At 37.0% G+C, this 23,948-nt stretch overlaps 2 protein-coding genes across 6 annotated transcripts in view; one reads left to right on the top strand and one right to left on the bottom strand.

Annotated features, from left to right (window-relative positions):
• Window positions 1-763: 763 nt before the first annotated feature.
• Window positions 764-12,666, top strand: LOC113543015 (calcium homeostasis modulator protein 5). The gene is made up of 6 exons (XM_026940930.3): window positions 764-1,539; window positions 3,711-3,981; window positions 5,322-10,058; window positions 11,805-11,870; window positions 12,019-12,318; window positions 12,455-12,666. The coding sequence occupies exons 1-3, from the start codon at window positions 1,238-1,240 to the stop codon at window positions 5,700-5,702; spliced, it is 954 nt and encodes a 317-aa protein (XP_026796731.2). The 5' UTR covers window positions 764-1,237; the 3' UTR covers window positions 5,703-10,058; window positions 11,805-11,870; window positions 12,019-12,318; window positions 12,455-12,666.
• A 4,730-nt stretch (window positions 12,667-17,396) lies between these two features.
• LOC113543063 (syntaxin-1A) overlaps window positions 17,397-23,948 on the bottom strand; it is a 103,644-nt gene continuing 97,092 nt past the window's right edge. For 3 of the 5 annotated variants that reach the window (XR_008300653.1, XM_026941051.3, XM_053227550.1), the window contains exon 10: window positions 20,345-23,316. Coding sequence is in view for 3 of the 5 variants with exons in the window: in XM_026941051.3 (XP_026796852.1) it covers window positions 23,239-23,316 (78 nt within the window). In the remaining 2 variants the exon portion in view is untranslated. Of the gene's footprint in view, window positions 20,286-20,344; window positions 23,317-23,948 lie in introns of those variants that run through there. The other 2 variants (XR_004580320.2, XM_026941049.3) reach the window with 1 other exon arrangement.

Genomic DNA, 23,948 nt, shown 5'->3' with positions numbered 1-23,948 from the left:
ATACTATTGCGTTAGCTTTACCTAACTCGGCTATCAAATGGCACCAAGCTGAGTTGTGAGTCTAGTGAAGTTTTGTGAAGACTTGATAGCATCATGAATACCATAAATTACAAGGTTGCCTCTGCCAGAAGGTTACAACTTGGCTGTAGGTAGATACTTGAACAAGATAATGAGCTCAAATGCAAAATCGGTGTTATGCAACGTCCGTCTCAAACATCAAGATTTGAACTCTGCTAAAAACCAGTCCGAATTTAATGCATAATCCAAAGCGCTTGAAAAGTTCTGCATGGTGGAGTCATCCATCCATGTTCTACACGTGACTCAAACCTTGTCAGACATACACTTGTTATGGTGTAAGATGAAACTTTAGAAGCTTGAGACTACGCTCTTCTTTTTTTTTTTTTTTTTTTTTATAATAGCAATCTGTAGTTAAGTTGCCCTCATAAGTCTGGTGTTCTATCTTTCCTTGTGCTTCATTTCTGATCACTCGCATACCTGCAACTTTTTTGGTGGGTCCCTCAGGGGTCCCTCAGGATCCCAGTCCTGATACCTCCAAGTCAAAATCTCAAAGCCTTTGATATGCATGGACTTGTCTTTGATTTTCAACTCACTGTGCCATCTCGAGTCTGCATGATTTACTTACACATGCAAACCTCTTTAATACAGCAGCACAGTGCCAGAATCAGCTCTGTAACCGCGCGCGCGCACACTGAACCGCACCCTTGACACTAAAGGATGCGCGCTCATGTACACACACCCACCCATACACACACACACACCGATCTACACAAACTTTTTTTTTGTTCTTTTGTTGCACTCCTGAGGAAATTATACGTAACCAAAGTCAAGATCCGTAAATGAAACCATGCAGTTTTGCATGTTATTGAGCTATAATTAGCCATGGCGCGCGCGCGGGGTAATGTTATGAGTGTTTGAGGACAGGAAGTGCAAAACCAGATGAGCTGGTTTGCAGGAGGAGGAATAACAAGCAGGGTGGAGTTAGAGAGAGAGAGAGAGAGAGAGAATGAGAGAGAGATTTACAGGGAGGAGATTTTAGTGGGGAAAAAAAAACAGAAAAAGGAACAAACACTAAAGACAATAAGAGCAGCGCGCGCATCTTTAGTCTGGAAGTTTGGGTTGTTGTTGTTTTGCGCCAGGTTTCCGGCCGCAGACTTGCAATAACGCACTCTGTTTCAAAAGTTTCATTCGTCTTTCAGGTATTCTGATCTGCTCCGAAATGATCCCCTCGGCTCTGAAACCCACGATGGACTCTTTCAACACCCTCATGCGCTTCTTCTCCAACCAGAAGGCCAAAATCGGATATGGTATCATGGCCATCGCGACCATCGGAGGAGAGAGGATCTTCTCGCTCTTATCCTTCCAGTGTCCGTGCAACGTCGAGCAGAACATGGTCTACGGGCTCTCGTACCTGCTCGGACCGGCGCTCGTGCTCTTCATCGTTGGGCTTTTCCTGAGCACGAGCCTGTGGCGCCTCTACACGGGCTGCTGCCTCAACCCCAGAAAGCTCTGTCCTCACAGGTAAGGAGATCCTTACAGGCACAAAATAAACAGTTATCAGATCATGTTTAACCATGAATAGTTGTTGTGTTGTTAGGAAATGGTGGAAAAGGTTGGCACTAATTTGGAAGCACACAATTGTATTGTATAGAATGTCTCTGTATGCTGTAGCATTAAGATTTCCCTTCGGTTGAAGCAAGATGCCTAAAACATGTTCCAGCATGACTATGCTCCTGTGCACAAAGTGACATATTTAGCCAAGTTTGGAGCGGAAGAACTCGAGTGTCCTACCCAGAGCCCTGAACTCAACCCCACTGAACACCTTTGGGATGAAATGGAACGGCGACTGAACCCCAGACCTCCTCACATGACATAAGTGCCTGGCGTCACGAGTGCTCTTGTGGCTGAAAGTCCCACAGAAACACTCCAACATCTAGTGGAAAGCCTTCCCAGAAGAGTGGAGCTTATTATAATGGGAAAATGAAGACTGGAATGGGATGTTCAACAAGCACATATGAGTGTGATGATTAGGTGTCCACAAACTTTTGGCCTTAGATTGTAGACAGATAGATAGATAGATAGATAGATAGATGTACTTTTTTTGGTCCATAAAGGGAAATTTGGGCAAAAAAAGTAAACAAATGAGTAAATAAAAGGTTAACAGAAGCTTCCCTGTATATTTGATAGCAAAACATATCTCTTCATTAGTTGTAACTTAACCCTTTACCAGGCATCTCAACTACACTATTACAAACATTTATCATTGTAATACCAATGTACAGTGTTCATAAATTCTCTCCTTTATCTCAATGGATTACAATGAGTGTTTGTAACATAATACATCCACAATTGGGTGCTTTCAGTTTTTTTTAAATATCACCAGCGATACTCTTGATTCATCAAGTTGCAAAGGTGTCAACATGTCAAAATATCAACCGTTTGTACGAATATAAAACACATACCTTGTTTCTGACTTTCCACTCTTGACGTCATGAAGGTATAATATTACAGTCATGCCCCTGTATTTATGTATCAGTGTTAAAATGTGTTGCCGTATGGTCACTTGGTCGCTAAATTGAAGTGACTTAGCAGGAGTTCACTGCAAGCTGTTAGTCAGCTGTGAGCTGGATTTATCTTTCACAAGCATAATATTTTATCAAGATAAGTTTTACTGTTTTACAACAGTTATCAAAAAATGCATCAAAAAATCTAGCAGTAAAAGAGATAACCCTCACTCATGAAACACAGTCCTCAGTGTTTATTTCCCATATTTAACAAAAAGAAACAGCAACAAATTAGGCAAGCTCACACATTGAGGGGTAATGGGTTAAACATTTGTGAGCTTTTTACTAAAATATGTAGAATAAAGTTTCTTAAGTATATGTAGTATAGGATATGTAGTATAATTTATTATAAAATATTATAAAAATAATATGTGAATATTTAAAATATTCAAAATTCATTACATTTGTAGTTGTAAAATAAAACCATACTACTGGTCCGTTGTGCTCAATGGACACTTCTACCAGCCATAGACGTCCACAGCTCCTAATCTAAAGGATGAATAAAAAAAAAAATCATTGTGTGCCTGTTAAAGGGTTAAAACAACAATTATTGCTTACCAAATATTCAGACAACTTAAATGACAAAGTTCAAAGCACTGGTAAATAAATGTAAAAGAAGTCTAAAAAAGATACTGGGCTATGTGCATGTTACACTGCATTGTTATATTGCACTGAGGGAAGATGATAAACTTCCCTATATGAATAATTATAATCATTTGTTGTGGTGGTTCCGGAAAAAAGGGTCAATAATTAGCATTAAAACAGTCTTTAAGCTTATCAGCAAATCCAGGCTCTATGAAGATGCAAATTTGCCCCCAAGATACACACTATGCTTTTATCCCAAAAACACTATGGTTACAATTGTCACACTAACTGTGCACTCAAATTAAATTATAATTTTTGTCATATTACTAGGATATAAGAGGAATGAACCGCTACGGAACATGCTGTTAATTCAAAATAATCAACATCTGATTTGTGATTACCACCCTGTTATTGATTATTTTTCAATAACTTGATGTCCCCCGTTGTGTTTTATTCCTTACTTAGTGTACAGCACATGAAGTGTAATGTTTTTCTCATTGGAAATGTAGTTATCATATTGTGAGTTTGTTTTTTCTGTTGTAGGGCGAACTGTGTGGGCTGCTTAACTGTGCTTTTTAATGTGATTGTTGGAGCACTTGTGGCACCAATCATGTGGCTCAGCATCGCTTTGCTGAATGGCACGTTCTATGAGTGTGCGGTGAGTGGTCTGGAAGACAAGGCACTCGTGAACTGGTTTTGTAAAAATAGGACTATCACATGCAAGGACGAGTTGGCCAAAGTCTTGTGTGTACCGTCCAATATGGCGACAGAGAACTCCAAGGAGCTTCTGCGAATACTACAAGCCCAGTCTCAGGTACTACTACTACTACTACTACAACTACTACTTCTGCTACTACTATTACTACCCCTACTATTAAACTGGTGCTGGTTTGGTGCTCTGAGGCTACTGTAGCTAACAAGTAAGGGAAGCTTTCTTTCCCACTCCAAAACTGGAGTACCATTTTTGAAAGCCAAAAGACAGTTTAACTCTTTTACCAGAGGCATCCCCTCCCCTTTCCCATCACCCTGCTCACCAGCAGCTAAACACAGAGGTACGATACTCTACACACAGAAACCCAACAGTGTCCTGACTAATCTTAACAGACTGGCAGCGAAAAAATAATTCATTCGTTTATACTGATTGAAAATGTCCAATAAAACACCAGTGTACTGAGAGAAAGGGTTAAATACACATAAAGTGTCTTTCACAACAGCCTATATGCATGTTTCAGATATATTAACTTAAAAACATGAATAAAACCTACAACAGCCAGCTATAACTACACTTTACTTTGAAGCATAATCATTAAAATACTTCAAGAATCTTATTTTTGCAAGTCATCCATTATACGTTATGAAGTACATTTTAGTCCCAGAACATTCACTCAATACTGTTACCCAAACACATTCACCCTGGTGAAATATTTGAATATTCCACAAGTCACTTGCTCAACAGGTAGTTGCATCACATGAATTTCCTGAAGATCACAGGAAGAAGAAACTTACATCCTGCCATTCTTTTTTCTTTATTTCCAGTGAAACTGTGATATTGACTACCTTTGATACCCAAATTATGGATGGAAATTAAATTGTAATTAAAATAAAAAAATTTAAGTAAATCATTAGAATGTCCCTAATGTCCCCAGACCGTTCATGGACCAACCAGCATGGACGCTAGTTAACCAGATTTTGTTTTTTTTTTTGCTAATTTAGAGCAAAATGACACCACAAACGTGGAATCACACAATCACTCACACAATCAGTTCATTTGATGAGTCTTAAGCTTTTTAATACTTTTTAACACTTCTTCTTTTCCACTTCCTCTTAGTGGAGTAGCCTTGACCAACTTCAGCAAACTGATGCACATTAGATAAGCTATAGATAAGAGGTTGACTCAAAATCACCACACTTCCAGAGCACACATATTTACCCAGAAAGCATTGCTCTCCTTTGATGCAAAATGATTCTTTCAAAAATATAAAAAAATATTTTAAAAATGTCTTTGCATTTTATTCAAATCCAGCTGTGATAGATAAAGCTGCGATGTTGCTTTTTCCTAGCAGATTCTGTATTTTTCTGATTCTGCATAACTGGGCAATTAATTCCATATTAATGAGTAAGTAATGAATAATTCATAAATCTTTTTTTCCTTAGATCCTCGGCTGGATCCTGATCATGAGCTCTGCTTCGGCTGGTCTGATTGGCACATGTTACAAAAACTGCCGCTCTCAAGTGAGCTACCTGCAGCTCACTTTCTGGAAAGTGTACATGGAGAAGGAGGCCGAGAAGTTTGATTCGTTCACAGAGGAGTACGCCACCCGGCTGGCCGAGCGAAACCTCAAGAGCTTCTTCGAGAACAAAGACCCCGAGGCATTTCCTTTTCCAAACCACAAAGCCTGGGAGCATATCTCGACCATATACACGTATGATCGCGGTGAGCAGTATTATAGCACGCTGCAGAGATATGTGGAGAATCCTAATCGTGACTACACTCCAGAGAAAATGCCACTGGAAATGGAACACAACATTGGATAGGCATGGACCTCAACGTCAATCAGTAAACAATGTTTTACTTATATGGGGTTGACCTGTGGTTTTGGCTTACTGACTAGCTAGCATTGGACCAAAGCTAGCAAGGAAAAAAAAAACATCCAAAGTCTACATGAATGTGAGATTTTAAAGGTCACAGTTGCCAAAGTGTTGGCAAAACATCTTTTTTTTTTTCTTCGGGATTGGTGACAGCCATGTTAGCTGGGTCCTATTGTGATTGAACCACTTTTAAGATACTTAAATGTCCTTAAGCTTAAGCTGCCTAGATTAACCACTAACTTAAAATAACAGCATTTAAGCATATTTTAAGCATAATTAAAAGACTCAGGTCAAATGATATAATTCATGACTATTTAATGTACTTACTAGAATGTCGGCCATTTCATTGCTCCGTCCTACGAGAATCAATTCTACATTGAGTTTGCAATACGCATAACGTTACCTTTAGTTAAAATGACAAAAAATCTGGTCTTGACCAAAATCTAGTAATATACAAAATCCGGTAATATACTTTGACATCACTACGTTAAGCAAACAGAAATCTATTTCAACAAAATGTTTTTATTTAGGTTTTATTTAAGCTGTCTTTCACTGTGTAAGAAAGGGAATGACTGTTTATAGTTGTTATAACGTAAGCGATAACTTACTTTTTTCGCATTAAATTAAATGAATAAATTACATTATCAGCGAGATGTTGTGGTATAAGAGGAATAAAACTCTTCAGGACATGCTGTTATAAGAAAGTTAAAAACGTCAGGATGGTAAAAGTAACTCTGCTTTGCGTCAGGCCACGTCTCTCCATCCTGTTGTTGATTGTTTTCCTATAACAGCATGACCCCTTATATGCTATTGATTTTGGTATATTATATCCAATATTAATATCATGATCCCTTTTTTCTGAGTGTTGTAGGGATCATCAGATATCAGTGCTTTTGTAACTTTTTTGTTACTTGTTATAACAAATAACTACAAAAAACCCACACAATTGTGAAATCGTTCCCTCCTTTTCCTTGTAAAATTGTATTTTGGGGGGGAAATTTTGATAAAAGAAGTCTCTGAACTTGAAGTTTTTCATATTTCTGTACTGTTTTGCTCAATTTTCATATCATGATATGATATTTATGCCATGTTTCCTACCCCTATGTAGACATGTCCCTCTGGGGGAGCCGTTAAACGTACTATGTAGAACCCTTAAGCAGAGTAGTTCCTTATTAGAAAGGGTTTAGGAAGCTAAGAACTGTTAACTATACAAATAACCTATTGAACAATCATTTTTTTATTGTACAGTAGACACCATCTTAGCTGTTGATGTGAGATTCCATTGTAAGCCATTAGCTGTAACTTTAATTTTTTACGTTTTAAGTTACATAAGAAATCACTAAACTACACGTCCCGTCACCTGTTTTCTATTACTTGCACCTGTGTCTCATTTCGCCCTGTGTTTTAGCACCTGACTGTCAAGCTTTTGTTGTCGTCGTGTTCAGGTATCGTCTTATGAGTCATAGTCTCACTTACAGTCTGGACGTTTTTGCCTAGTATCCTCTGTTCAATTTTTGGTTCTTGTTTTCACAGTTTCTGGTTATCGGTCTGCACTTAATAAAAATCTGCACTTGTATCCGCCTCCACTACAATTCTTTGACACTTTGAACTGATTAGTATTATTAAAGTTATTACATTTATTATTGAGCTTCTTAGTTATTAGCCTGTTTGACTCAACATGCGGACTGAATGGATTTAATCCAAACCTCAATAATTTAAAAATAATGCTGCCTATAAATAACAAAGATAATCTAAAGATCATTTTGATAAAAATCTGTTTGTGTGTGGAAAGATCAGAAATAGAAAGCTCCAATAAATAGCCAGACTATAATTGGACACTTAAATAATGAGCCTAATGATTGAATAGTTGGATTATGCTCATTAAATAAATCTGTATTTAGGCGATCTGCTGTTTTGTTTTTTTTTATACACTTAACAGGGTCTATGGTTCTGGTTTAGAAGACACCTTTATGCCTCTAAAACAGTTGCCTACTAGAACAAGTTTTGAGCGACGGTATCTTGAAAAGTCAAAGTTAACAGTGGTGCGCGCACATTTCTGATTTATTTAATTACTGTCTTTCCATTGTTTCTTGTTCTTAAATGACAGTTTTCCAACGTTATTTCAGTGTTTTCCAGTGTTTTTTGGGGCATCGCAGAAAGGTTCTCATAAAAAAACCTTCCTTCTGATACAGACCACGCCCACTTCCGGTTAAATACAGATATTCAGAGCATTAAACACATACAGATAGTGGTGTTGCGTTACATCTCAAGTATATAGATTTGATCATAAAATCGATATGGGTTTGTTTTGCTGTTTTACTGTTAATGTCGTGTATCTTTATTTATCTACCAAGAGAAGATATTTAGCTACTTTGATGCCAAACTGACAACCAAGGGAAAACTGAAAAACGTGACGTCTGACCATTCAGCTGTAGTTAAATTAAGCATGTGATACAAAAACTGAAATCTCAAACACTTGCCTTAATCACAGACTCCAAATTCTAACATAAATTGAACAGTGCTGCTCCGTTAAAGAAGCTTCTCCACCTTTTACATTTTACTTCAACCCTCAAAAATCCAATTTCATTCAATTCCATGTAGGAAATAAACATGTTTACGTGTGTTAGAACCAGGGTGCCTTGGTATAAAAAAACAAAAAAAACAGCAGCTCAGGAAACCCACAGTCTCCTCTCATAACCACAGATGAGAAGGAAATGCCACTTACATGGGTTTCGATCATCTGAGGCATGATTTACAAACTCTGCAGCAAGCATTCTTCAGTAAATAGATGTTCATGTGAAACAGTGGACAATTTGACCGAAAATAAAATTTCAGTTTTGGCCCAACACAACAGATTCATGAGATCCAAGTCGTTTAAAATTTCAGGAGAATGTATGCATTATGAATGCAAGAAGAAGCAGATTTCATTTTTATTTCTGAAGTGTGTAATAAGCATGTTGTTTCTAAAACCTGTTGGGTTTGTTGTGTGATGAAGAAACAGGAAATGGCTCATCTGGCGTTTTATAACCTCATGCAGACAGGAAGTGCCCACCCCAGTGCATGTTTCATTCAGCTGACGAATGAATTGGTTAATATTTGCATATGAATTTGCTTTATATTAGGAGTGCGTCCTCTGCTGGCTATCATGCCTTTTTTTTTTTTTTTTTTTAAACCACAGTTGATGAGACAGACTGATCTGGGTGATGCTTAAAAAAGCAAAGTGAGAACTCAAAGTGAGAACTCCTTTCCTGATGTGAAAGTATCACTCTTAAATCTGGTCAGTAATCTTGTTTTTCCATGCATAGATTAGGTTATAAATGTAGAAGTGGGCATCTTTACACTTAAATGTGTTTTTCTCCCTTTACACTTTGGGTTTTTTTTAAAAAAATGCTTTACTTGTGGTTATGATACATGCAAAAGAGAAACATATTTCAGTTCAGGGAAGTCTGTAGTTTTCAGAACTATATGGTTTTAAATAATGTGGATAAATATCTCATCTGTGGATAAATATCTGTGGAAAACTCTCTCATCTGTGGAAAACTCTCTCATCTGCGGAAAAATATCTGTGGAAAAATATCTCATCTGTGGAAAACTCTCTCATCTGTGGATAAATATCTCATCTGTGGATAAATATCTCATCTGTGGATAAATATCTCATCTGTGGATAAATATCTCATCTGTGGATAAATATATATAGCTGTACGTTTTACTAAGCATCTTGCAGAAGCAGCCACAGTTCCTCAGGAGACTATTTCTGCAGCAAAATCCTTCATTATGTTTTTGTCTGAAAAGTGTCTCTTATGTAATCTGCTGCTTTCTTTACTGACATACAAACATTTTTCTGTAACGGTTAATTTTGTGCTGACAAACTAATGTTTGGAAATCGAAAATGTTTTTGTGCTGAATCAATAATGTAGAAGTCATAAAATAAAAATCTATAACAAAGTTTATACTAAAAAAAAAGGTTGCATAAGACTTTTGCACAGTACTGTATATATACTGTATTCATCTCATAGCTGACTGACTGACAGACTGACTGATCAAACCGGAAGAACATGACTTGGCTTTGCTATAGAACTGTCAAGTGCTTCAGGTGCGTGTCCGAGAGTGTGTACGGTTCATGAGGCCTGATAGTCATGTCCAAAACTGGTAATCACCTCATGAAACACTAAGCACTAACACTAAAGGGTTCACTTCCAGTAAATCTCTGATCTCTATTTTGAAGAAAAAAAAAAAAAGAAAAGAAAAAAAGATGCAAAAGTGGATTTCTAAAGGACAAGCCCAACAGACGCAGAGAGAAATGTGAGTCATGTTCACAAGAAATCTTGTTTTCAATGTCATACTGTTTATTAAATCACTCTTCATTTTGTACCTATATACAGTTTAATTAATCCAATTTTTACTTAAAAAAAAAAAGGAATGCGGATGTTGGGAAGCTAAACTGAAGATGAAAATGGATTCTTGCACAACTGCTGTTTGAACCTGTCAGACCCCCTAAGCAAGAATATCAAGACAATTTCCTCTTAATTGCTTTTACACTTTTAAAAAACTCATGTTGACTCACATATATATGCACACACACAAACATTTTGACAATATGATAATTCATCGTTTATTATTATAGTATTTCTGTAAAATATCTGCTTCTTTTTGTCAGTTTTCTCATGTTGCACTACAGCACACACAAGTGAGAATGCATACTGACCTGTAGTAAAACCAAAAGTAGCTACTCCACAACCAAATTATGAAGCTTGTGTCAGAAGCCTTTGGCATATCTTTAAGTATATCCCACTTCTGACATGACTTGAGCAAAGCCCTTAACCACATCTGCTCCAGGGGGGCTGTATCATGGCTGACCCTGCGCTCCGACCCTGCGCTCCGACCCCAGCTTCCTAGCAAGCTGTGATATGCGAAAAACTGCATTTCATTGGCTCTGTACTCGTACTCTGCACAATGACAATCAAACTGAGTCTTAATCTTAAGTAAATGTAGCAAAAAAGTTACTGTCAACAGGCCTCATTTATCAATCTTTTAGTAAAGATGTGTGTAAATATTTGCATGAGCCAAACTGAACCAAAATTCTCCGCCGAATTTCTAAGAAATAAAATACAAAGCGCATTCCAGACACAGCTCATTTGCATGTAGTGACACCCACAAAAGTCCATAAAGGTTCAAGTGCACAGACAGCTGAGAGCACGAAATGAACGATCAGAGTAAAGGCTGAGAGACGGAGTAAAGTAAAGTAAATTATTTTGACTCCTTTCTATGCCAAAAAAATGTAATAATATATAATATTAGTAATAATCGAGCACTAATTTGTTTATGGTTTACAGCTGTACGCAGATAGACCGGCCTGTACTCTGTTTACACACTGCCATTTCTTTTTTTCATAATTCACTATTGAACAATTTAATATGATTTCATAATTCATAATCGAATGATTGAATTTATGGGTTTGTGTTGGCAATTAATTAATTAATTGACTGCTTAATTAAAGAACAAAACTTTGTACATTTTATCCATTTATAGTTACATTTAATGTTGTTGAATGTCTGTTTATACTGTAGCTCCTGTTTTCATTTACATTATAACAGCGATAAACACTCCTTTACCATCCTCACGTTTTTCTTTATTTTTAACATTAAATATAACCCATGTTGGAAAACTTAAATTAACAGCTTTAACTCAGACTGTTACAAATCGCTGACACTGGAGACTCCTTCCATAAATGCCAAATAAAGGCTCTCGTTACAGAAAGCTTCACCAAATCAAAAAGTACAGATGTTTTTTTTTTTTTATATGTTTATGTGGAGCATCTAAAATACAAAGTCCCTGTGTAAGTTGTTCTTATAACGTATTAGGATGATTAAAATAAACCTCAAAGCCGCTGTTAGAGATCAGTGGAAAGATTCTATAAGAACACAAGGCTGTAGTCTTTCTATACAGAGCAAAAGTCGTTGGTATTACAGAAATTTGTATAGGTCTTTGTCTGCATATTTATCTACTTCCTCTTTCTGCATAAACACCCACTTACACATGAGCTTACAGTGGAAACATAAATCCCTCCTGCAGACAGACACAACTTCAGATTTCACTGACGGCTGAACATGGCAGGTGAGTCTCTTTAAACTAGCACAAACGAGATGTCGAGAAATAAAAAAAAAAATTAAAAATCTTCTGGCAAGATGATCTGAAATGTAATCCCAAAGCCTTAAATTGCAGCATTGAATAGTTTTTCTTTATGCTGACTCTTTTAAAACAGTGGAGCTTTCGAAAGCCAGGCTTCGCCTCATTAACGGTGTAAATGAAGCTCTCCTTAAAGATCTCATTGATGGTCTCAGGGATGCAAACCCTCCGGTTCTTACTGGCAGAGAAGCAAATGAGATTCTGCAGGCTCACCGTGTGACAGAGGACAAGACTGGACTACTAGTAGATATGGTGTGTAATAAAGGTGACACTGCCAGTACCATTATGATGTCTATTTTGGAACAAAAAGATGTAAACCTTGCCAAACACCTTGGCTTTCTCCAGGACCAGCCAGCCAGCCAGCAAACACCACCACGTGAGTCATGTTCATATGAAATCATGTCATTATGCAGTCAGTTTATTATTATTATTATTATTATTATTATTATTATTAATATCATCATCATCATCATTATGTTTATCATCATTAAGTCAGTCTTCATTTTCTATAGGTATGGAGTTCAATGAATCCAATCTTCGTTAAAATAATTTTTTTTAAGGGCTGGAACAATGTGAACTCAACCGACCTTCCAAACAAGAATGTGAAAGAAATTTGACCTTCATTGCTTTTACTCATTAAAAAAAAAACTCATGCCTTAGTCAGTATGTTGTGGTACACAAATTAATAAATAAAATAAAATACATTTTGACAAACTGTTTATAATCATCTATTATTTTAGTGTTTTTTTTTTATAAATTATCTTTTTTCCTCAAAAATTTCTTTTCAGGTTTTCTATGACTAGACACTAATAGTAAGTTCTAAACAAGCTTTCTGTTTTATGGAAAATCGATAATCATATGTGTTTAATAACTTCATGTATAGATGATGTGGCTGGTTCTACTGTATGAATAAGTGATCCTGGAATGCAGCGCTGTACTTGTTCCTTAGAAATGAAAGAAATTCAAATGAAAGTAAAAGAAAGGCAAGACAGGCATGTGCTAGCAGTGGTACATACTTTTCTCACTTTGCATGAAGCAATACAGCACACACAAGTGAGAATGCATTTTCACATGTAGCAAAACCCAAAGTGCTACACAACAAATTTGATCCCAGTAACAGTGGGACGATTATGAAGCGTGTATCAGAAGCCTTTGGCGTACTATGTTTATGTAAATGTAGCAAAAAGTACGGTCAATATATCTAAAATAACATTTCGGTTTGATACTATTTATTATACGCTAAATATACACTCAGAAAATTTTGAACCCTTTTATTTATGGGTACATCAAGTGTCCCTCAGGATCCCTACACCAGTGTTTTCCTGTCAGAAGGGGCTCCAAGTACAAGCTAAGAACTCGTAATTATCCAATGAACACTTATTTTTCCAAGATTGTAGGCCATATACAGTACAATATATAGTATATGTGTAGTGGCCCATCACATGGTGAAATCTGGACCTTTTCTACTGTATATAGTTCTAAAAAACTTTCATGAAATGAAACATGCATCTCATGCCTGTCAAAAAATGCAGCTTGTCATATTGCTAAGAAACCAGAATGTGCAAAATACAAGAAGGTGACCTGTGTTTGTTAAGTAAGGAATAACACACACCAGTGCTGTTACATGAAAATAATCCACGCCGTTGTCTATTAATTTTGCAAAACAATGGAGTCTGATGTGTGTTACACTGTTTATACCACAGCGATTTGCCAGTAATTACTATCTTTCTGAACATCTGCAAGTTAGTTCCTGTTCTCACTTAAGTATGCAGCTTGTCATATGACTGAGAAACTATAAAACGCCTCTGCCATGAATCCTCTGTCATGACAGATGCCTCTGTCAAAAGTCCTGTCATAGAGACTCTCATGTCAGGAAACTTACTGACTTTTACAAAGTGCTGACACTGGAGACTCCTTCCATAAATGTTATATAAACATCTCCTAATTAAAAAAAACCTTCACTATATCAACGATTAAATGCTTTTTTTTTGTTGTCGTTGTTAAACAACACATTTTTAATCCTTTCATCGTTCACCTTAGATTATATGGAGAGTGTCTGCCGTACAAATCCCTGTGAATGAGCTGTTACTATAGAAAGATAACATGCATTAATGTAAACCATTTATCATTCATGTTACAGCCAGAACTACTGTCCGAGCTGCTGTTATAGAAAATTAATGCACACTATAAAATTTGAGAATTCAACCACACTTTGGTATAAAAATCGCAGATGTGTGAAATCATGTTTCTGATTTGTGTCAAGGAATTATGACACATCAGATCAAACTTGTTCATTCAGAATCCAAAACAGGGGGACAAAAAACCTGCATGTGAGTAATTACTAGAATTACGATCCATCCATCCATCCGTTCTCTGTGCTGCTTATCATACACAGGGTCGCGGGGAGCCTGGAGCCTATCTCAGGGGAATTGGGGCACAAGGCGGGGGACACCCTGGACGGGGTGCCAACCCATCGCAGGGCACAATCACACATACACTCACACACCCATTCACACCCTACAGACAATTTGGAAATGCCAATCAGCCTACAATGCATATCTTTGGACTTAGGGAGGAAACCGGAGTACCCAGAGGAAACCCCCAGAGCACTGGGAGAGCTTGCAAACTCCACACACACAGGGGAGGTAGGATTCAAACCCCCCAACAACTGGGGTGCGAGGCAACAGTGCTAACCACTAAGCCCCCCCACTAGAAATACTAGATTACTAGTAATTATTAGATCTTTTTTTTTTTTTTTTTTTTTTTTGATAGTTATGCATCCTTAGCTTTCAGCTCTACTTTGAAATCTTTATGATAGGGAGTTCTAGACTGAACATTTGTTTTTAAAAGCATATGCTCAGAAAAGCTCATGTAAACATAAATATGACATAAATATGACGATTTCTACAAAAAACTTCAGTTCAGTGAATGTATAGTAATACAATGCTGCCACCTACTGGATATATTGTGAGCTGGATTTAAGGGAAAAGATTAAGCAGGGGTTCTTCAAGGGTTTCTTGGATCATTAAGGGTTCTGAGCTTCCCAAAAAAGGGTTCAACTTGGAACCATTTTTTTTATTTTGTAATGAATTTCTTAATTTGTTCTTTGTTTACTTGTACACACAGATTTACAGCAAACAGAACAAATGGCACATACTTACTGTATGGAATGTACTACTATACATGCAACAGAAACAAGCAATTACAATTGGAAAATGCTAGAAACAAAAAATACTATAACAGAAAAATGTAAGTGATTTACAGTAAAAGAATATTTACTCAGTCTGGGTAATTTGGCCAGATTTTCTAATCAGCATCACGTCTTATCCAAAAAAAAAAGAAAAAAAGTAAGTGATCCAGTTTCATAGGCATTACATACTACAAAAACTAGAAAACATGCAACTATAAACATGCTTTCTAAACCTCTGAACACAAACTTGTACCATTAATGCCATTCATAATTATTGTGGAATGACAGAACTGTGAGTAAATAAATGCAAAATCATGGAAAGCATTCATTCATTTATTCATTCATTGCTTGCTTGCTCTTGCTCTATAGGATGGTGTTCTTAGAGCTCTATACTGAGACCTAGTGGCATGAATTGTCTTGACAACAAAACTAGAATGTTTAAAGATGAATGGACAGGGAAGTATACATTTATTCTCCTGTCACCACATTTAAAACAGATCTCACCCATCTGTCAGAGTCTAACATGAAATGATACTAAAGACCAACCCATAACCACTTCAAACTGTCATATTTATAGTCAGGAACTAATCATTAATGGTTAAGCATTAAAAGTTACGTGTTCTCATCATTCAGTCATGTTAGTCGCTTATCTGGACCTGTGCAAGAAAGGATTTATTTTGTATCTGGACCGTTTTAGTTGCAAACCTCTGACTTAAGGGCTCAGCACAGGTTGATTTCACCAAAATTTAGACATTTGGAACACAGCCTAAAAGGTCAACAGCAACCTTCTAGAGTTACTTTGCAACTATTTAGCCCTTGTGGTGACATCCTCTAAACATGGCAGCCACATCCATGTTATGCAGAAGCTACTGTTCAAAATCCTAAACTGAGTGTTTAATAGCAGAACTTTTCAATACACTACGTCATTCCACTATTTATTCATTCCAGCTATCTAATAGCTGACACACTTGTACCTTCGCATTTCCATATCTAAATATTTGTACTACCAGCAAGCTAAATATCCCCAAAGTTGTTAGCTAACATTAACTAGTGAGCAAGCAAAACACTAGCATTTAAAATTGTTAGTTATGACTTATAGACCTTCTGGAGCTAGCTAACTGTCTGGACATTTTTTAGTTTAACGCAACTACTGAAAATGAACAAATATGTTACTTATCAAGCAACCTAGCTAGCTAACAAGATAAGGTTAGTGTTCAAGATAATTTATGGCATATGTACTTTATACAGCATGGATAGATTTCCGGATAATTTTCTAGCTTAACACCACTGCTAAAAATGATCAAACATGCTAGTTATTAAGAAGGTTTCTTGCTAATTCTAAGTAGCCACCTAGCAGTTTTCTAGTTTAACACCAGTAATAGAAAACAAACTTTTTGTTAAGACCATATAAAAATACACAAGAACTCACTTTGTACAGTGCATCAAAATCAAAAGCACTTATGTTGACTACAGTTAGTGCAATTAGTTGCATCCAATAATAGACAGAACTCCAAGCCTCCATGGGTAGAGGCCTTACAGAGTATCTGTGGCCTGGCTGCAGGCCATCAAGGGAGGCAGACAAATTGCTAAATTTGGCCCTGGTACAGCCAGGTTTTGTACATTGTATTAAGAGGGCTCATCCATAACTACTTGCAGCTACTAGCACCAGAAACACAGCTGTTTAGCACATTTAGAAAGCTCTGGGAATACTAGGCCCTGCCTTTCCACCTTCACAACTTGTGAGTGCCCACAACAATGTGCAGGCTGATGAGCATGATCTTTCTACAACACCACTGCTATGCCAGGCCAAATTGGATGCCATGGCAACAAGAAATGGTAGCAATATGTGCATTTAGTGCGTCTCTGCTAAAATGGTTCTGAACTCACCATCAATCCAAGAAAGGTGTTGTCTGGGCCTAGCTGAAGAACAGAGCCTGGAGTACTGCAAGAATCAAGGGCCAGGAGAAGAAAATTAAAGGCCTTAAGGAACTTTCTCTTGCTGGCCACAAAAAGGTTACATACTATCCTTGGGTTGATGGAACACTACTGACCTCTACAGGTACCCCTCTCAGTTTTGGTAACGCAAGGGCAAGGACTGCCTGACAAAGTGAGATGGAGCCCTCCTCTTGAGCCTAAATGATGTTTTGCATAAGTGTAGTAAATTATACAGAATGTTAAAAAAGGATCATGAGGTTGTGTCGAGAAAAGAGTAATTGGTGCACCAGGTTTTTCTTTATGAGGAAATAATGACAGGAGAGTAGGACTGGTATTCAGACAAGATTTACTTAAAAATGAAACCCCAAAAACAAACATACATAACATTAATTCACAACGCAGAGGCAGTGACATAAGTAGGTGGTCTGGTTGTCTCTTTCACCCAGCCCGAATGAGCCGGCTAGGTAATGTTCACAAAACAAGAATAAATCAGGATAGCACTTTTGATTTGCTCGCTCGAGTCTTTGAGATTCTTATTATCAAGTGAGACAGAAACGCTGGATCATGACCTTGATCAGTTCCACCAACAATATATATTCAGTAATCACATCATATTCCATACACACTGTCAGTTTTGTCATTGGCAGCATCTGTGCAGAGGGACTTTGACATCACCCCAATACTATAGTAATGTACACCTTCTACAGAACAAAGACACAAGTGGCATATTACAGACACTTCGACAGGCTTTTAATACACACATACAAAACTTGGCCCCCACTTGGCATGCACACAATGTTCATTCATGCAGGTCACATACGCACACACACAGATACACTCACACCTAAATGTAGTATACAGAAATAAGGCAGAATGGAAACTATAGCCACTGGCAAAGAAGCAGCTGCAAGAAGGGCTATAATGAAGAAGATGATAATAGTGCGTACACACATAAATACTGGCAATATCTCCCCTTTAAATATTTAAAAATGCTTTCCAAACACAAACTGGTAACTTCACTTGGATTCTCAAGTAATGTTAAATTGGTGTAAATATACAAATTTTGGAAAAGTATGTTAAATATTTAAGGGGGAAACGGAAGAAATTTTTGACGTATTAGGGTCCTATGAAGTTTGTAAGAAATGGAATGAACTGTTTACAGAAATCAGTGCAGTTCAATTATATGAAAATCTACAGAGCTGCTGATGTGACATGGGTTTTTTAAAGTTTTTTTTTTTTTTTAAATAATGTGTAGTCATGAGTTAATATATTAAGGCCACAAGTTCAGTTTCTCAAGATCTATTTCTATTTTGTGGCTAGAAAATGCTTCACTTCGCTCATGGAAACTATTGTAAAATAAGCAAGACACCAATAAATCAATTGAATTAGACCACTGTGGCTACAAGTAACCAAATGTACATTATTCAGAATGAACAGATAATATGTTCTAAACAAATATTGAAACAGATACAAATAGGAGGCGCATCTATTCATTAACATGAACTGCATGATATATTAACACCATTCATTCATCCTTAGTAACTCCCTGGTCAGGGTTGTGGTGGTTTAAATTAGGCTATTAGTTTGTTAATATTTTGGCAAATAAATTGGTTAGAATATATTACAAGTAGGTACAAACAAAAATAATAACTGCGTGAGTAGAATTAAAAAAAAAAACAGTCCTGAACACATCTCTAGTTGACCACTCGAGTGATGTAGCTGAGGTTGCAGACACCATCTGCTTACAATCCCAGCATTTCTACCTAGGAGTTTTTTTTCCCCAGTGTTTCATTTAAAAAAATCTGAATATAGATATGAACATTTGGAACGCTAAACAGATACAGATTCAGGTGCAGATAGTGTAATTGCATTTCATCCCTAAGCCACACTGGCTGTGTGTGATATGGATGTACTATTAATTTGCATTATGTTAAATGAATTATCAATGACAATAGGCTTTTTTGCCTGCTCCTCCCAAATAATTAACTGGAGGTCACGTATTGATTATGATTTTACCACAATATATTAAGCTTGTGGACTCAAGTTACACAATTCTTGGCCATGACTTTGGTATCTCGTGGCCGCAAGATAATAAATCCTGGCCAGGAGATACATAGTTTAGAAGATACGTATCATAAAAAAGTCTTGCCCCATTCATTGTGTTTAAGTTCTTAGGGTATTCATGTACTTTGACCCTTGCCTCGTTTTCTCATTCGTTCTTTTGGATTTGCCAATTGTGCCTGTGTTTTGTGTTGATCATGTTGATTTCATGATGGATTTTGTTTTTTCCTAATAAAACCTCCAGCACATGGAGCCCTCACCTCAACCTTCTCCAGAGTCTCGTGTCTTACAAATATATTAATTCATTTCCACGTCTTGTTAAAAAATAACCACCATGTCACCTCAGCGGCTCTGTATAAATCAATGCTTGTGCTTTTTCTGCTGTTGTTTCGATACATACTCTAAGCTATTTTATTGATACTCAAATTGAAATTTAGTATCAAGCAGTTCATGAGCTGCATTCAGTGTGCTAGATGAAGGAAAACGCAATGTTTTTGGAACTACGCTTCAGTTTTGGATTTTTTTGTCGTTCAATTTTATAGATTAACTTACTAAGAAAAAGCTGGAAATTAATATCAGTGGACTCATTCAGTCTCAAGATCTCTACTGTCCCAGCGCAGCACCAATATTTAACTTTTAACTGTCTGATCTTTGACATCCTCGCTTTAATATCATTTGTGGAAGAAGAATATGCATTATATTTGCAGATTCAGCTTTGTGGCCCTCTCAGCACTGCGGAAACACAGTGGCAGTGATCAGGTGTGAGTTTTTGTATTAATACAGCAATTCTTATTAGCACTTTAATATTTAATGAAAAATAAATTTATTATTATGTTTTTTTCTATACAAGGACACAGGACATCCAGGGCAACACATTGCAGAACTGCACGTTTACAAAATAGAGCCTCATGCGGAAAAAAAATACACCAGTTCTTCCTTCCCTTCTTTACATGATTAATATTTTTTTACTGATTGTACGCTGCCAAGGAACAGCGTGTTTTATCTTTTTTTTTCTGTGCGAGTGTGTGCATGTATGGTTTTGCTGTTACATTTGTTGTACATTTGAATCGTTGCGTGCTTCAGGCCAACACCCCGCCCACAGTGGAAGCAATAACGATCCCTAGCACCACACAGCAGATAAGAATCATTATTTTCTTCTGCAAAGGCATTAACAAGAAATCCAGGCAGCATGAAAAGAGAAGAATCGGAGAGTTAATCATTTTAATAGCGTTACTAACCTTTATTATTAGAGAGACCTAAAAAATAAGGCAAAATTACTGCACAAGGATTACATTAAAAACGGGAGTGAGCTTTATATTCATACACAGTCGCTAACAAAATGTATTCCAAAACCAAAGCCAGACATGCAGCAGATGAATACACACAATACACACACCACATGGGGGTGTCAGAATTCCTTTTATGAGTTTATGACTCGTATCAAGAATAAATAAGGCGCAAACAGATATTGCCATCTTCACAGAAGATAATAGCAGTGCTAATACTGATTTTAACCTGCACTCTTTGACTTCCTTTTTGTCATTTCTCACTTAAAATCCTTGAGGTTCCTTAGACAAGCCCTTGGAGCTCTGAAGGAACAGCTCAATATGTGTGGAGAAGCTTCTCATTGAGATTTGGTCGTTCTCTCATTTTCATGGATGAAGCTGCACTTCCTGTTTTTCCTTTTCATCACCAGTGAGCTTTCGTTTTCCTGTTTCCTTGTTTCCTTGCTTGTAAAAGTCGCCACATTGTTACTCTCACATCACCATTGTGTTTTACATCAGCAAATCAGCATATTTCTGAGAACTGAAGGGTCAATATTTAACATATTTTGTTGATTAACCCCTATAACCTAGGCTCTGAAATCAGAACAGGATGTATCTAGGAAGAAGAAGGGCTAACAGAAACTATTTAAAAGTATGCATTATTAGAAAATAACATTTATTATACAGATTATAATAGAGTTTTTTTTAATGAATGCATTCATTATGCATTTTTCTGTTTCTGTTTGAAAGCTAGACTATAATGGCTATAAGAGATATGGAGGTGAGAGCCAGTGAAGTAGCCTGCTGGAGTTTACTACAAAAGAAAAGTAGATCAGGATTTATTATATACGGTATAATATCCCCCTATTATTAACATTATTTTAATCATGATCATTGGAACTGTCATAAAGGTATTTTATGGCTATGTTATTAATTTGGAAAGACAGTTTATGCCTTAAGTGATTAAACTGGTGGCATCACCACTCCTACTGCTGTCTGATATCCATCTGAAATGCACGAGCGTGTTACATTTACCAATTGTACAAAACAGGAAAACAATCGTGATTTAATTTAGTATATTTCCTCATCCCATCGAAATGAATTTCTGGTTGCACACTGCCAGCACAACACCTGACGTGCGTCTAACTCGTTTTTTAGATGCGAGTGTGACTTACATCAAGAGCAGCACACATGCGTTGGCTTTAACCCACACTTCAGCACTCTGAGCTGTGAGCCCGTATGCTCTTCTACGGAGCTGCTGTGAACTCTGCAGAGTGTGAAAATGTTCAGCAGTAGAGTACTATGGGCCGTTTCAGTATAATTTTTTCAAGTTCACTCGGGCCAAATGAAACGAGGCCGGATTTGGCCTTGTGTTTGATACATGTGGTCTACAGTATCCAGGTGAGATTGTGCACTAAAGCAAGGGACTGTTTTGGGATGTGCAATCTTTAGGTGTGGGACTTTTTCACAAATTTGTACAATATATTTACATACTGTATATTTTCTCTTTTGTTGTAGCACTTACTTGTCTCGTCAACTAACATGTCTGATCCTGGCTTCTCATAATTTGGTTAGTTTTCAAACTTGAAATGGTGAACGAGAACAATCAAGCATCCACAGACCTCTTCAACACATATTTATTTCATGAACATTATTTAAATGTGTCCAATAATACCGAGAAATATTTCTATTCCTTTCTGTTCCTGAGCTTTCCACCAACAGAACACATTAGGTGTAAGTTGATTATTTATAGGCCTGCTTACTGTTGAGCTTTTGAGGTTTGGATTGAATCTACTTCAAATCAATTCAAGGGACCAGTCAAACTGTTCAAAACCAAGGAACCAGTCAAACAGGCTAATAACTATTCAAAAATAATTATAATTACTTTGATAATGGTGGATTGTACTACCACTACTACCACTACCCTACTACTGTAACTAAATGAAAAAATCACGGACCCTTGAGGTCCCAGGATCTCACTTTGAGAACTACTGATTTATGCAACTTAACAAACATGCATAGCACTGATTAAGGTGTTACTCACCACCTTGCTTTGTGATTATTTTGTGATCACTTTATTTTGCCAACTTCTTACCCTGCTAACTAGTTAGCAATCCATCTAGTTGGAAATCTAGCCAGCTGATGTGATTCTGTATGTAGCTGAATAGAAACTGACTACACTGTATACACTGTACACCATTTCCCATGATACCTGTCCTTGTAGTGCAAGTGTCTATTCATTCATTTATTCATGTAGTGCACAAGCACATCATCAGGGGAAGTCAATGAGGCCATGTCAAAAACGGTATTAGACCGACACAAACATTACACATTCTTGAAGTGCATGCAGATACACAGCAGGCATAATGCACACACACACACACACACACACACACAAGAATGAGAGAAAGGAGTGAGGTAGGTGGAACAATCTACACGTGAGCTCATAGAGTGACATTTTTCTGCAGACAAAAAATTCTATTACTTGAAAAATGTGACGATGTGAACATGTTAAATAATCTCACTGTCAGTCACTATAAACAAATCATTTACATTTTGGTTCAGTAAAAATGTTTTTTTGTCACAGTATATTAAATACATATATACATTATCATGACTACATTACTGTGAGACTGAAAGGCTAGCATATTATCAGAGCATGACCCCAAACCATACAGAAATATACTAAATAATTACAATGAAACTAGTCTATGGATAGAATAATTATCCAAACTCGCTGCAACATGTGGTTCAGAGCAGACTCAGAAACCCATCCTGGCTTCTTCTAGTGTGTGGTTGAGTAATGTAAAGTTGACTTTCCAGTACACTGCGGCTTCTTTGCATGTTAGCTGAGTCCAACAGCGAGTGAGATGATGAGGATGAGCAGACAAAATGCCACACACACCCCTAACAGGATCAACTTCTGTGAAAGCGACAGAAAGAGATGGGTTTAGATGTCCTTATGGAACCATATTTTGGAGATACTGGAGATATATATATATATATACACATAAGATCCTTAAGAGTTGGAAGGGGACGGTCTCCGCCTCAGATGCTCGGTCTGCGATCCACTGTCTGGACACTTATTGTACACTTAGCAGGCTACAAGCTTCAGAATCTTCAAAGTTGCAATCTTATTGGCTAATGGTACTTTCATATACTAAAAACTTTTCAGAGAAAAAAAATCCAAGGCATCATGTCAAGGTATTCCAGGTTTGCTGGAAACAGTGTTGAGTAAAAACAAAAAAAGATAAAAAAAAAATACAAGATTTGTGTTTGGTCATTTGCAGTGTCAGTCAAACAGCCTCGTCCTGTTAAAGTGTTAAAGTAGGCGGTTCTTAGCCCTACTTTAGGGCTTTAGTGATAGAAGTTTGGCGTGTGTGCAAAGAATATAGAGTAGTTAATGAGTAATGAATACTCAACCTCATTAATGACTTGCTAAGTACTTGTCATTCCTGCTATTTTTTTTTTTGCGATATCTCTTGTATTCTGTTTACAGTTGGGGAAGGAAAGACACTTCTTATCAGTGGCTCTCAGGTTTATAAAGGGAAAGAA

Source organism: Pangasianodon hypophthalmus, chromosome 21, assembly GCF_027358585.1.
Source record: "Pangasianodon hypophthalmus isolate fPanHyp1 chromosome 21, fPanHyp1.pri, whole genome shotgun sequence".
In the NCBI taxonomy this organism is placed as follows: Eukaryota; Metazoa; Chordata; class Actinopteri; order Siluriformes; family Pangasiidae; genus Pangasianodon; species Pangasianodon hypophthalmus.
The sequence above is the reverse complement of the archived record's forward strand: the minus strand, read 5'-3'. Positions and strand labels throughout refer to the sequence as shown.